General features: G+C 42.0%; 1 protein-coding gene across 4 annotated transcripts; it reads left to right on the forward strand.

The window, feature by feature from the left end:
- The first annotated feature begins 745 nt into the window (after window positions 1-745).
- rasgrp4 (RAS guanyl releasing protein 4) lies at window positions 746-15,021 on the forward strand. 4 transcript variants are annotated; one of them, XM_079353946.1, is made up of 19 exons: window positions 746-798; window positions 2,176-2,243; window positions 2,343-2,709; window positions 7,181-7,356; window positions 8,544-8,643; window positions 8,819-8,881; window positions 8,973-9,104; window positions 9,229-9,370; window positions 9,783-9,956; window positions 10,062-10,178; window positions 10,765-11,040; window positions 11,135-11,215; window positions 11,504-11,608; window positions 11,732-11,841; window positions 12,003-12,153; window positions 12,242-12,278; window positions 12,528-12,659; window positions 12,751-12,953; window positions 14,086-15,021. In XM_079353946.1, the coding sequence occupies exons 3-19, from the start codon at window positions 2,693-2,695 to the stop codon at window positions 14,194-14,196; spliced, it is 2,127 nt and encodes a 708-aa protein (XP_079210072.1). In that variant the 5' UTR covers window positions 746-798; window positions 2,176-2,243; window positions 2,343-2,692; the 3' UTR covers window positions 14,197-15,021. The 4 variants fall into 4 exon arrangements, with proteins under 4 accessions (XP_079210072.1, XP_079210073.1, XP_079210074.1 ...); XM_079353947.1 differs by lacking the exon at window positions 746-798 and having other exon boundaries at window positions 2,157-2,709; window positions 7,256-7,356; XM_079353948.1 differs by lacking the exon at window positions 746-798 and having other exon boundaries at window positions 2,157-2,709; window positions 7,292-7,356.
- The last annotated feature ends 19 nt before the right edge of the window (window positions 15,022-15,040 follow it).

The raw sequence follows: 15,040 nt of genomic DNA on the forward strand, positions 1-15,040 counted from the left end.
CATTCAGCTTCCCTGTCGGTCTCCTTGCAGCCTGAACAGATCCATTAGACCCTGACACAAAATGGCCAATATGGTTAAACAATAACTCATATTTTCTTTTCATTCTTCTTCTTCCTTTTGTTGCAGACTACACACTTGCCTCATGGTTAGAATAAAAATCATGCTATCTCACAAAATGAACAGCTCTGTCTGGACAGCAAAACACATTCCTGGAGGACACACAGTGGGCATGCATGAGCGCCAGTGTCACACCCCTCCTCGGTCAGAACAGGCAGCGAGGATGCAGCAGACAGAAAAGCTGGAAGTCTGAACTGAAAAGAGGCGCATCACAGAATCAATCACAAACGGTGGCCAATCTTAATTCAGCAATATTACAGGCGCAAATCCTCACCTCGTCAGGCTCCATCTGGCACCCTTCAGCATGCTCTCCTTCTCATCCATCTCTCACAGCAATAGCAGGTGGCAGTGTTAAGATGTTTTGGGACGCTGCTTACCGGTATACAACTCCGTCCGGTGGGCAAAAACGGAGAGAGAGGATGGAAGGAGGGAAGGAGGAGGCGGGGGGGGGGGGGGAGAGGTTATACGCCACTGGAGCAGAACTAACATGAATTCTGGGAGCACGAGTCCTCCTGACTCAGAAAATACCTGCTGTTGCAGTCTTTCTGCCAACTCATGAATCCGCCTCCATTTAATTGCAGTTGCGGCGCCTCGCCTGAAGATGGCGACAATGTCTCACGAAAAATGTTCATTCAAATCTCTGTAACACGTCTCCCAATGATCACGTATTTGACAACAGAGGTAAGGTCCACTATAAAGTGAATGTTTACCAGTTTAATCAAAAAGAGGGAAACTCTATGATACATTAGACAAACACTTGGCGTTTAACGTCGTGCAATAGCTTGGTAAACGTTAAAGTCACATTCATTTGCTAATTAGAAAGTCAAGAGAAATATCCCCAAAGAAAGTGATTCAAACTCAGTTCATGTTGTAAAGTTACCGTCCAGTTGTAACATATCGGGCTCCTGATAGGTCCTTGTGTTTCTTGTAGGCAACATGTTTGACAGGGCGACTTCCGTTTTTACAACCAATAACAAAGTCTTACACACCCGAATAATGCACTTTACATTTACCCCAAACTAAACTGATAAAGTCAGCACACACAAGCAAATATGGGAGTGTGATAAACTCACACCACATTTTCCTGGTGAATAATGGGAATTGATTTTCAACTTTAGATTCACCAGCTGAGTTGTCGTAGCTCTTCCTGTTTTAAATAACTATTGCCTAATATTACAGTAAGATTACCACATAGCCAGGAAAGAGCATTACATGCTGTTTTACTTTTGTGACAGTTCCATCGACCCTGTTAAAGCCCTTCAGTGATCTCCTTTCTAATGCAAATTGAAGCATTTTAGGTGTTTGGACTTGGCATGCATGGACTCTGAGCGTCTCTCCCTGCTTTTGAATGCCATATCACCCACTCTCTCTGCCAGCCAGTCAGCTTCCTGCAGCAAAGAAGCCACCTCTGCAGACTTGGGGACATTAATGTCCCCTGTTTGGTCGCCTCTTCCTCTTGGTGTGTTAAAACAAGGATGCCTTTGAGCCTCCCTGTCCAGCTGCACAGCCACATTCAGAAGCATTAACACTACCTCCCTGTGTAATCACTTGCAACCCTGAGAAATGACAGAGGGAGGTAAAAAAAAAAAAAAAAAAAAAAAGTAGAAGAAGAAGAAAAGGAAGAAATCAGGGTGATAGACATGATTCGGGAGACACTGGAGACCCTGGATGGACAAATCCAGTACAGAGACGCTTGTCAGAATACAACAGTGTTAAAAAAGAAAAGATTAAATACAATAACTTTATTTGAAAATCAAAACAGTGTTATCAGACATCTATTTGCTTTTTTTTTTTCCAAGAACTGATTTTGTTGCCAAGTGCAGGCAATGCCCCTAAGAATTGCATCAAAAGTGACATTTAGGTGTGGTTCTATGTTTTGCTGTGTTGATGCTCTAAAAAAAAAGAACCGCAGCTGTCGCTTCCTGGAGTACACTGATGGTGCTCAGATGATTGCTCATCACAATCTCTTCTAACTTGTCTCCTTCTTCCTCTACTGCTGCTGCATTGGTGTTCACTGTTTGGTTTTTTTTTCACTCCTTTCCCCTCCCCTTTGTGCAGAAACACACACACGCAGAAACTGATATGAGTTCCCCTATCTGTGAGAGCCAGTTCCTCCATTTAAAATGGTGAGTTGTTTATGTTGAAGGAACAAGTGAATTACTCTTTCAAGCTCTTGGAGTCTATTTTGAAGCATGATTTTTTTTTTACGTCTGATTTTTTTGTAGGCGGAGCGAGCATCAAGCCTTTTTTGTTGCTGTGGTTGATCGATACTTTCAGAGAGCAGAGAGGGAGGGAGTTTGACTGACACTTTGAGTGGTGTGATAAGCAGACTTGAGGCGTGGAGTTTAGTCCTCTTTCGTTGATGAGTGATAGATAGGCAGTTGTCACCCCCATCAGCTCTCTGTCCTGTGCCAGCTTTTGCTGTCCTGGGCGCATAAATACATAGAGGACACAGAGGAGCAGGAGGAGGAGGAAAGGGAGGAGCAGGGCCAACCATGGAGCTGTAGGGACACGCTCAGATGCCCGTGCGGATCATCAGTGGAGGAGGAGTGCCCCTGAGGAGAAGAGCTCTGCAATGAACAAGACCAAGAGGTAATTAAATGAGAAAGTTGAGTGTGCGTGTAAACTGAGAGTCTGGTGCAAATCAATTTGCAGCTTGGTTTCTTAGCAGTTGTAGGTCTACGTATGTGTCAGCAGCAACTGGTGTGTGTGCAGCAGAGATGTGTGAACCCTGAGGTTTTGAGATGCATTGTGGTTCTTGCAAATGATCTTTACAAGATGAAGATAAAAGGGGCATTGAGTGTTATTTACCACTTGTTTGCTGGCATTTATTCAACTCCAGACAGAGTGAGGTGGAGAGAGACAAGGCTGTATGTGAAAAGAAAATGTTGCTCTCATGCACGCTGACAGTTTAAGTGTTTGACCTACATAACAGTGAAGAAAATAACATCATCACGTTGTGTGTGTTTGCATAAGTGAGCCCTGATATTCGATTGTTGAGCCGGCTTCCATGTGTTCAGCTCTTCTGATCAGTCCTGTTAATCAGCTTTAACATGACCGTTTGTTGTTGTTTTTTCCTCATTTCATCTGTAATACTACGTAGTGGCCTGTGTTTCCAATACATCTCACTGCAGTAGTTGTGACGGCAGCTCTTATCAGATTCCCTGGAATGAAAGGCTTCTGTGTTGATGTTAAGGTAGCCAAACATGTGGTGTATGTGATTTAAATACCTGAGTTAGACAGGTGGACTCATTGAGTGGCCAGATGCTTCCTCTGCATCGGTGACAATTGAAATGTTTTTTTTATTGTTTTTTTTTTATTAAGATTCATGTATTCAAGTGAGTTCACTTTTCAAAACTCTTCACACAGTCAGCACAGCAGACTTTAACATGGACCTGATAAACTGTTGATTACTTGTGTTGACAAGAAGTTGCCTTTGAAATTCAGAATCTGTATTTTAAAACTGTTTTAAGACGAGATTTGAGGTGTTTCACGCTTCTTAAGCTTGTCTGATATGGTTCGTACAACACTAAGTACGGCATTTTGTTATTTTCTTCCAGTCAAAGAGTGGTTTGTGACCTTTCAAAGGGATAAAAAAAAAGGATTTTTCAGAACTTCTGATTTGTTTTTGGGGTAAACACTTTTTAATGTCATGTGCTGAAGAATTGAACAAACAAGACTTATAAACAACAAATTGGAAAAAATGAGAATCAGATTGTTTCTGATTGGAATTAAAAACAAATATTTATAAGATTTTACATCTTTTTATAGATACATTTATAAAACCATTTATTTATAAACATGTCTGTAATACTGAAATAAGTTGAAGCTAAATTACTCGGAGTGTTAATGAAAGAGAGGGTGGATGTTTTGCCCCTGAAGGTGTGTGGCGCGCAGGTGTTTCTTTAGCGTCCGGCTGCAGTCTAATCCTCTGCTCCTCACAGAAGAGGGAGACAGCTTGATGAATATTTGCTGCTATTTTCTGACACTAAGAACAATACTTGGTACAGTGACTTTATGGTTGGACCCAGTGGATGAACAGCCCACTGCAGTGGATGTTGCTCCATGATGCAACGAGGGAACAAGTACACAGGTTGTGAGAGGCTAGAGCAAGAGAAAAAGAGCAGCACACAAACAAGGCCTTCAAAGGGTCGCTGGCTTCAATTAATCAATTAAGGACAGAAAGAGAGGAATTTGCATATCCCCCTGCCAGTGTGAGAGCGAGAGAGGGAGAAAGGGGAGGCGGGGGGGGGATCTGGATCTGTGGCCAGGAGTCCTGACACGGATGAGAAAGGGAGTGAGAGGGTGATTTGAAAAGAAAAAGGAGAAGCTGTTTCCCGAATGGCTTAAATAGAGCAAGGATGAAGGTCGAGAGGAAAATGGGTAAAGCAGTTCTTAGTGAGGCTGGTCTTCTCTAATAAACTCAGATCATTGGTCATTTATGTTTCAATGCACTTCTTGAGGTTTTTTAATCTTTATTATGAACACAAAGAAGTTCTTTTCTCTGACAAGATCAATAATCATGAATCATAGATCATCATCATAATCATATAGATAGGTTGAAGTTTAACAGATTTGCGTTTCTGATACCAAGTAAATGTCAATGCAAATGCTAAAACAGGACCTCCGATTGTCTTTAAATTTGCATGGACACTAACCGTATTTACCAACAGCTCTTTCAAAGAATGACAGAAAAGGGATGATTGGCTGGTGTGTTACCTGCTCAGCGCTCGGGGGGGAATTCCCTGCAAAACGCCATGACATCAATAACATTTCCCCATCAGCACTTCTGTTTGTAGTAGAACGAGTGTCTCCTCGTACGTGTGACTGCTCACTCTGAGTCAGAAAGAGAGAGATGACAAATGTCTAAAGGGCATATAGATAAAGAAAAAGTGTTGATGTAAAGTCAGAAATAAAAGAGACAAATAAGCTGCTATAAGGTCAATATTGATTCAGTTCATTTAAAAAAAAGTTGCACTCCACAAAAAACAGAAAAGCAAATATGAAGTTGTGCACATTTTCACAAGTCGCTGCAAGAATTCAAAATAGGTGAAGTAATTAGAATGTGCTTTTTGCAGCTATATAAGTGTGTGTGTCATTTCAGCACACTAAAAACACAAACTACACTGTATGTTGTTGATAAAATAAATGCTTTTAGCTCAGAAAGTTAAAGATTGGTAATTCTGGTAGCTAAAAAAGTAATTCATAAAGCACTTAATAATGGACATAGGCAGAGGATGTGATGAATGAGGTTCAATGAAGGTTCAAGGTGTGAATAACAAGAATCATGAATTTCCTCTATGAGAAAATTGTTCTCTGAGTATAAAAGTTGGCTTAACGAACAGAGAAGTACCTTTTTTTGTTACAGCTTAAAAATCACAAATTTTCCAGTCAGGCTTTTGCAGCTAATTACATAATGTGTGATGAGATAAGAGCTCTTTGCTGTAGAACAATAAGTGCCGGCAGTATACATCAAATGAACCCAAAAACCTTGACAGTGTGCTTGTTACGTTCCTGAACCGTAAATTGCCAAGCGTGGTACATGATGTGCTGTTTACTGTTAGTGTTTTGAATTCAGAGGCCAGGCAGTGTAATGAGGCGGAGAGGAGGAGCTTTGTTGCCCAGCAGGTTTCCAAACCAGCCGTCTGGAGCCGGACGACCAGGATGCACACGCTTAGGGTCATCACTGTCACCCCTACCATCAGGGTTTGTGAATCCAGTCCAGGCTGAGGAAGAAATGTATAAATGTGTGTGCTTTGTGTTAACTGTGACAGCTGTATCAAACAGCTCCGACATACAGGAGAAAGCGTGTGTTATAAATAGATCAGTAAATATGGCCATGTACGTCTGTATGGGATGGTGCATCTACGAGTACCCACTCATCTGTTGAACATAAAGCCGACTGAATGTTTTGTGTGGATGTGTGTGAATGTTGAGATATTCATTGTGTGTGTGTGTGTGTGTGTGTGTGTGTGTAGGGGTCTGTTAAAATGAATCACACACACATTGGTTAAGAGAAGGAGATGCAGGTCTGTTCATTTAGGGAACATGTCACCAGTTCTCTTTACTCTGTTTCCTGGTAATGTCATCACCATCAGCGTCTGTGCGAAGAAAAAAAAAGGACCCAGCGCAGACCCACTGCGTATACGGTACACGCTGTCTCTTCACATACATGGGGACAAAGAGTGCGGTATAGAAGACATGAAACGTTGAGGTTTCATTTGATTTGAAATTTAGCAGGAGAGCGGCTCAAACACTTTTCCTTCAACTTATTGCAAAAGCTACCAGTGACCACAAAAACGTTAAAGGTCACTCAATGGTTATTATGAAATACATTTAGATATTGATGTGAAGAGGAAGCATCATGAAACAAAGGAGTCTGTTTGAGGACATGCAAAAACTCCCTTTGATAGTGACTCAATGTTGACACTAAAGACAAGAGGTTTTGCTCCCTGACTTCTTTTGGCATTCATTCTGCACCTCACAATCATCTCAGCTCCATCGTATGACCAAAGGATGTCTTCATGCAACGTCTGACAAAAAGTCTGGGTTTGACCTCGATCACAAACTGCCATGGTAACTAAAAGAAGACAAAACTAAGATCAATATTGTCCTAATTGTTTCCAAACCTGCAAGCCATAATCTGTGCAGCTCTTTTCTGAGTACATACATGCACTGAATTACAAAGGCTAAATTTCAATTAAAACAAAAAATATCATTGATACACACAGGTGTTTGACAGCTATTTAAAAGTCATGCAAGTCATTATAACTGCAAGTAACCCAGGAACAAATGGCATATTTATATTTTTGATATAAAGGTATGACCTATGCATCCCAGAAGACGGCTGTTTGAATTATGAAAAAATCATTTTCATCAACTTCCTGCACTCCTGGTTTGCAGCGTCATCACTCTACCTGGAATCTTCATGATAAGAAACTCAGACACCTATAGAGTGTAACACTGATTGTCTCGTACGAGAAGTGATACTTCCCCAAATCACCCTGCTCATTGTATTTCTAGACTCATACTCCTTCTCTCTCTCTCTCTCTCTCTCTCTCAGGAAGCCAAATGTGGACAGCCCTGGAGGGCTGAAAAAAGGGAAGCTGGTCCAGCGGAGGAGGTATACATGTCCCAGCCCTCAGGACATCACCCGGGCCCTGCAGAGCCCCAGCTCTGCTCCAAGCGCCAGCGCTGCCAGCCTGGATGAGCTCATACAGCGCTGCCTGAACTGCTTCGGTCAGTCCCTGTCCTAATGTGTTTGCATGTGTACCGTAGGTTTGTCATGTGACTTTTCTCTTTATCTCAACCAGGTTATATAAATGAGGGATGACAGAGTGTGAGAGGGAATTCGGGGTGAGAGAGACTGACAGAGAGGAGGGGAGACAAAGAGCAGTCTCATACAATCAAGCTTTGTTCTGGTGGGCTTCAGAGGCCAGCTAGCTATTCCCATGCAAAGTTACACTAAACAAATCTCTCCTCCCTTCCCACTTTCAGTGATTTCACTCTCCCATGCCTAATTATTCAGCTCATCCAAATCCCTAAAAAACTGTGTGGACACCCGTCATGGTATCCAGCACAAAGATATGTTCATATTAAAGTCCACCAGAGTAATGGAGGCGGTTTTTGAACATGCCATTCAAAAAAAGGTCCTGGTTAATGCTGATAATACTTCCTTGTTTTTTAAGGAATACATTCATCAAAGGTTAATCACAATTTAAATAAAATAAGTACATGCTGAGTAAAGATGAAACGAGACACTGCAGTGGAGCTGTTGTGAACACCAATAGTGGAAGAAAAGATTATAATCAAAATAACCCAAAAAACATGAATGCACGTCTTGGAAAAGGTGGAAGGAACTGGTATTCACAAAGTGGAAAAAAGGGAACATAATTCATACGCACACACACACACACACACACACACACACACACACACACACACACACACGCATGTTTTTTCTTTAACTCGTATTATCAGCAGCCTTAGACAATGCAGTGTTATGAATTGTTATGTCGCATTAAACTATAAAATATGAAATATATGAATATATTATGAAGGTCATTTGTATATCAAGTTAATTAGACACATTTGTCTAGTCCAGTCTATATGTTTGCTTATTTCTACTCTAGGTCACAGTTGGATGTTTCTCAGTAAGCGACTGGCAGGAAATCCCCCGCTGCAGGTTGCCAAGGTTATCACAGACACTCACACCAAAAGAAATTATAAAACGCCAGTCCAGCTTAGCCGCATGTCTCAGGTCGAAAAAAAAGGAAAAGATAATCAAAAAAATCCAGTCCGGTAAACAAAGTGACTGAATGAACTGAACTGACTACTGAACCGCCATGCAAGTGTTCGCTGTTGTTGCTATTTACCACACCATACTCTTCCCTGTGTGAAGTCTAGCGCTGTGTTTTTGGTTGCAGATTCAGAGGGGAAGTTTTCCAGCCAGTTGGTCCACATGACTCTGATGATGCACAGCTGGGTGGTGCCATCTCAGATGTTCGCCCAGAAACTTCTCTCTATATATCCTCCACAGTCGCTCAGTTTCGTACTCTGTTCCTTGCGGTACAGTGAAACTAATCGCATATTGATGCTCATTAATCAGATGAAGAGACGGGCGTTTCTCTGTTTGTCTCATATGTTGCAGTAAAGCACATTTTAAGTAAGTGTAGTTTAAATCCTTGACCCTCCTTTTCACTTATAAGGATTGTCCCTCAGACAAGAGAGGACTGAGGCGGACGCAGGTCTGCCACCTTATTAGGTGAGTACGGGTGCCAGGCACATGAGGGTAAGAGAACTGGTTATCCTGCTCTATTTGTGTGTGGTAAACATATTTTCTGCTTTGTGGCAAGGCAGTGGATGAGCCAGTTCCCGGCAGTATTTGAAGCAGACCCCCTCCTTGAGCAGACCATGGGGGATCTGTGGGCGCTGGTCCGGTCAGACGTGGAGGAGAAGCAATCACAGCACACCGACACCTCCTGCCTGTGAGCTATGATTTGTGATTTGATCCAACAGCAGACTTCCACACAGCTCATCAACAGAAAGATCTAAATCTAAAAATAGACATAAAATCTGTTTTCTCCTATCGCTTGGCTGTGATTTTCCTAGAAGCCCTCATGCGAACATATTCCAGGCACCGTCACCTTCTGTGAAGAAGAGGAAGGTGTCTTTGATCTTCGACCACATGGAGCCGGATGAGATGGCTCAGCACCTCAGCTACCTGGAGTTCAAGAACTTCTGCAACGTTTCAGTCAGTTCAACGATCAACTTCTTAATAACTGCTGTCCTGACTGTGTGTAATCAGCTTCATTTGGAATAATCAATCAGGACATTGCTGCTCATACCGAATACAACACCAGTGTCACATGATCTAATAATGAATCCTCTGATTAAAAAAGACATAATACAGTAAAATGTTTTAGGGGTGAGAACTGCAGATTCAATACCATGTGATCGTATTGGATAAGTGTCCCGCAATAATATCACAATGAAGCCATTCAGCGATTATTGATACATTGAAAATCAGCATATAATATTAATATGATGATATTACTGATGGTTTTGATGCTAATTAAACTGCGTATTGACATAATATTGATGACAATATATTAGTTTGAGGGCCCTGTCTCTGAACTCAAGTTTTCTTGTCCTATGTCTGCTAGTTCCTGGATTATCGGAGCTACGTGGTGCGAGGCTCAGTAAGGGACAACCCTGCTCTGGAGCGTTCAGTCATGCTGTGTAATGGAGTCTCCCAGTGGGTCCAGCTGATGATCCTCAGCAGACACACGGCCCAGCAGAGAGCTCAGGTCTTCACCAAGTTCATTCATGTGGCTCAGGTAGACAACACATCAAGATTTTTGTTTCAACATGCACTCGTCTGGGTTTGGGCTTTTTTTAGGGTTTCACACCAGCAGTCATTTTTTCTGCTCTTTCCTCTTTAGAAACTTCGAGCTCTGCAAAACTTTAACACTCTAATGGCAGTGACGGGAGGCCTCTGTCACAGCTCCATCTCTCGCCTGAAAGACACCTCCAACCTGCTGCCTCCTGACGTAACTAAGGTATTTCAATCATTACACGTCACCATCAGTCAGATTTGTTATAAATACCTCACCACAGCACTTTAATGACTAAATGTTCCTCCATCAAATCTCCCATGGCGTCATTGTCTTTATTCCATACTTTCTAGTTTTATCCTTTTTTTATTATTTTTGTGTCCTTAGGCAAATTTGAGAAATCTTTAGTGACGTTCACCTTTAATGCTTTATTTTGGGGGTCAACACATGTTTCTATATCTTGTTCATTTATGATTAAAATCCCTGTTTATGTGATTTATAAAAAAAAGGCTTGCAGCATTCTTGCCAAAAATATTAAAAACAGACCATGTTATTTGTTAATCTGCATTATGTGCAGACAGACGTGTGTATAGACTATATATCTGAATGACATTTATTGTGTGGTCAGATATGGTTACATATGTCACTAATGTCGGGGTCGCCAGTGGACGAATGGTTTGTTTGCACGTCCAATGTTCAGAGGCTGTAGTCCCAGGTTTGATTGTGACCATGTGGCTCCTTTCCCGCACGTCGTTCCTCGCTCCCTCTCTCAGGCTAATGTATCAGCACTGTCTTCTCTATCTTCCGTCAGGCCTTGAGCGAGATGACAGAGCTGCTCTCGTCACGCAGCAACTACAGCAACTACCGGAGGGTTTACAACGAGTGCAGCGGCTTCAAGGTTCCCATTCTCGGCGTCCATCTGAAGGATCTGATCTCACTGAACGAGGCCCTGCCCGACTACATAGACGATGACAAGATTAACCTGAGCAAGCTGCAGCACCTGTACAGCAACATCAGCGACCTGCTGGCCATTCACAGCAGCACACCCCCTTTCGAGGCCAATAAAGATCTTCTGCATCTGCTCACAGTACGACACAACGCTAAAAGCTGATCTATTAGATTTCAGTTTTGAAAAAGAATCAACTAAGTTTATCTTAAATTATTTTCTTTTAATGCTTTAGCTTTCTCTAGATTTGTACTACACTGAGGATGAGCTATATGAACTTTCATATACCAAGGAACCCAAGAACCCCAAGATCCAGGTCAGTAAAGCTGCATGCTCTTCTTTGAAGTTGAGCGTTATCTAAGCCTCTCAGGCTCACTTGTCTGTATGTCTGTATTCTCAAGAGGGACATTTGTGTACTCTGTGGGTGTCACGTCTTTTAAACAAAGCACGCATTCAGAGCTCAAGTATACCAGAACTCAACCACATCAAAGTGCTATACGTTAGGCAGGCGTGTTATGTGGTGGGTGTGCTCACTTTTTTTTTTTTTCTTTTTCTCACTTGTTCAAACTGTTGTGTCTCATCTCTGCAACTGTTGGTTCCACAGCCCGTAGCTCCAGTTAAACCGCCCGTGGTGGCAGAGTGGGGTTCAGGGGTCACGCCCAGGCTCGACCCTGACACCATATCTAAACATGTCAAACAGATGGTGGATGTGAGTATGTGACTCTGCAACAACCTTCTGTCTTTCACTTCCTTATTACTTCATATGCCAAAGCAGAACTAACCAACTGGTCCTTGACAGCTGAATAAGTGATTGCTCTGTCGCCCCCTGCAGTCCATAATGAAAAATTACGACCAGAACCAAGATGGTTACATCTCTCTTGAGGACTTTGAGAAAATAGCAGCCAACTTCCCCTTCTCCTTCTGCACTCATGAAACTGACAGGTGAGGAAGCTACAACGCACGGTGCCTCTCTGGTGTGGCTGCTAAACTGAGAACAGATCAAGCAGCATGAGTGAGATGAATTCTTCTAAGAGGGGAGAAAAAAAAAACCTGAACTAACTGAACCACTCATGTTGTTGCCGTTTGGAAAATGTTCCTCACAGGGAGGGACAAATAAGCCGTGAAGAAATCACCTCTTACTTCATGAGGGGAATGTCCGTGTGTGCTAAACTCGGCTACAACTTCAGTGACGTACATAACTTTCATGAAACCACATATAAGCGACCAACGTTTTGTTACATCTGTGGAGGCTTTGTGAGTATCCACTGTCACATTTTCTTCTTTATAATCACCAATGCAAACCCTAAAATCACATGTGTGTTGTATGTTTGCCTTCTTGTAGCTGTGGGGAGTAATCAAACAGGGCTACCACTGTAAAGGTAAGATTTCAATCCCTACATTTTATTAAAGTTAACAGATTGATTGGAAGATGTTTCACATTGAGGTCAAGGGTCAGTTCACACAGCTTTGGCTGTATGTGTCTGGGAAATGTCTGCTGCCACCTGCCATGTGAAAGTATTTTGGTTCGGGATGCTTAAGGCAATCAATCCACAAACCTTTTGTAAGTTGAGCGAACTGATTCGTGAAGTCGTAGTGTTTCTGTTTAATTCTCATTTCCTCTCTTGCAGACTGTGGGATAAACTGTCACAGACACTGCAGAGACCTGGTGGGAATGGAGTGCTCGAAAAAACACAAAAACACAACTGGGTCCTGTCCGTGCACCCCGGCCCCCGAATCTCGAACCAAGAACAGCGTCTGGAGTACGTTCTGTCTCCATCATATACAGATTACCCACCCTGCATATGACTCAGCCTTTCACCTGCTATACTCATGTCTCACATTGCCTGCCAGGTTCAGAGGAGGAGGCCTTTGTTTTCCCTCAGAGTATCGAGACAGACCACAACAAGGGACCCTCTGTTTGGACAAATAGCAGCAGTGATTTAACCTCGTCGGACCGTTCGACTCAGACAGACCCCGGAGTGTGGACACCCGAGAAAAGGGAAATGAGGGGAAATCACCACAACTCTCTAGTTCATGCGTCTCCTGAGAGAAGGGTGAGCTAGAATGTCTTCACCACCTTTGACATCTCTTATCTTATTGTGAAGTCGCAAATGCTCGTGACATTAGCGACTGAGCGAATACAAATATGTCTGTTGAAAACCCTGGAGTGTCTGCACTGTAAGTGAGCTCAGATCTAGTAGGTGCATAAAGACGTGACATAAGTCACAGCCATCAAAGGTGTGATGGCTGATGATTTTAAATGTAACAATAGGACGAGTTTATTATTATATGGGTCAACCAAAAACACTGTTTACTACAATCAACCATGAATGAAGCTGCTGGAGTATAAATTCACTTCTTTCAATGACTTTAATTATTGTTGATGTGGATTTCAAGCATAGTGAAACCTGTGCATGAAATTCAGTTAAGTTTAATTAAAATCTCAGTTTTGAATATTTGGTGGATATCTGGGCAGCATGAGATACAACTGTGGGCCTTTGTTTCTGTTAAAAGCAATCCAGTAGACTACTACAAAGCTTTGCACAAATTTGCCTCTTTTTTTACTAATTTATTTCGTTTCTATTCATTGATTACGTTTTGTAGTACATCCAGGAGTTTGAGAGCCACAAACTGGGCCTCGATGACAGCAACGTAAACCTTCGCTGAGTCTGTTCAAAGTGCGTCCACTTAAACGTGTGTTGAAAATGACAGGCTCAGGATGTTTTCCTTCATTTCTATCTACCGGCTCTCTTCAACTCCAACTGATGCTTCAAACCTTCATCTTCCTGCAACAACTCCGCTGATGTCACAGCGAGATTTCAGAGCGCGTCTTGGCTCTCTTCATAAAAAAAAAATCCCCCTTTATTTCCAAATGTAAATGAAAACGAAAACAAAAAAGGGAGCTCCTCTTGACTCAGTGGACCAAAACGAACTGTTTCAATTCTTACTCAGATTGAAATTAAAACATAATAATAAGAGGAAATTTGCTTTGGGAAATCAAATATTTTAACCACATAATTCAACAATATCAATAGGGGCATTTTCTTGAAGTACTTCATTTGCCGTTCAACAAGACGCTCTTAACCACTAAAGTGAACTGAGACCACCCAACAGTTTTCAGAGCTTCCCAATTGAAACTGAAAGGGCTTTTCTACCAGTGATAATTTGGTCTTTTCTGTTTTCCAGGTCAACACTCTGCCACATAGAACCAGAGGCTGCTCCATGCCTGTTTCCTTCCTGCAGGAGAAAATGGAGGAGCTACATTTTTACAAAGACAAGAGCAGAGAGCCAGACTGAGAAATCCAACATCTAACAAGTCATGAACAAAAAAATCCAGTCACCACCATGAACTGGTGTTGAACTGATGAGATTTACCGCCATTCAAAAAGAGTTCCAGCGACCATTCAGACTTTTTTTTTTTTTTTTTAAACCATGGTTGTGAAAGTATTTTATCTTTGTCAGTCTTGTTAGTTCTCATTATCTTGGCTTCAGACATTTGTTTTTCCTACTGTAACCTCGATCACAGGCGGCTCATTTCTCTGGTGCTGAGATTCTTCATAATCTTAAACCATAACGACAGATTCGTTCTGGTCCTTTATGCAGGGTAGGAAAGTAACACTAACCTCAACTTCAGTTAAAAAGGTTCATTTAAACCTTGGCAGCTATGACAGCTCTGCTCATTAATTCAAAAAAGTAAGAAAACTATTTTAGAACAGACACTTGATTTTCTTATTTTCAGATTTGAAGCCATAGGACGACATTTTTGCCTGGTGTCCAACTTTCTTCCTAAGTGGGAATGAATTTCCTTTTCATTTACTTTATTGATGTGACTATCTGGAAAGTTTCTCTTACATCATGAAAACCAGTATCAGTACTTCTATTTGGACGTTTGTGTCGTGAGGAGGTGACTCAATCAGCTCCGACAAGTAACAGAGGTTAAATCTGTTTTCTGCCCTGGCGACATTTCTTCCTCTTCGAATTTCTCCCAAAACGACGTCACGTTCAGCAGGACTGCACCGGAACCACGCTCCCAACCTCACCCTTCGTTTTTTGAGCTGAATGTTCTCCCTTTTGTCTTTTGTCAACAATTTCAATCTTGTAAGTAAATGAAAAATACAACAACAATGATTCGTTCACTTTG

The sequence above is a fragment of the Symphodus melops genome (genome assembly GCF_947650265.1).
Source record: "Symphodus melops genome assembly, chromosome: 10".
Lineage (NCBI taxonomy): Eukaryota > Metazoa > Chordata > Actinopteri > Labriformes > Labridae > Symphodus > Symphodus melops.

What these genes read in the sequence shown, in the direction of transcription:
- rasgrp4 (XM_079353946.1), top strand. An exon ending in GTTACATCTGTGGAGGCTTT is followed by an intron (nt 12,154 to 12,241) that starts GTGAGTATCCAC and finishes GCCTTCTTGTAG; the next exon opens with CTGTGGGGAGTAATCAAACA. An exon ending in AACCAAGAACAGCGTCTGGA is followed by an intron (nt 12,660 to 12,750) that starts GTACGTTCTGTC and finishes ATTGCCTGCCAG; the next exon opens with GTTCAGAGGAGGAGGCCTTT.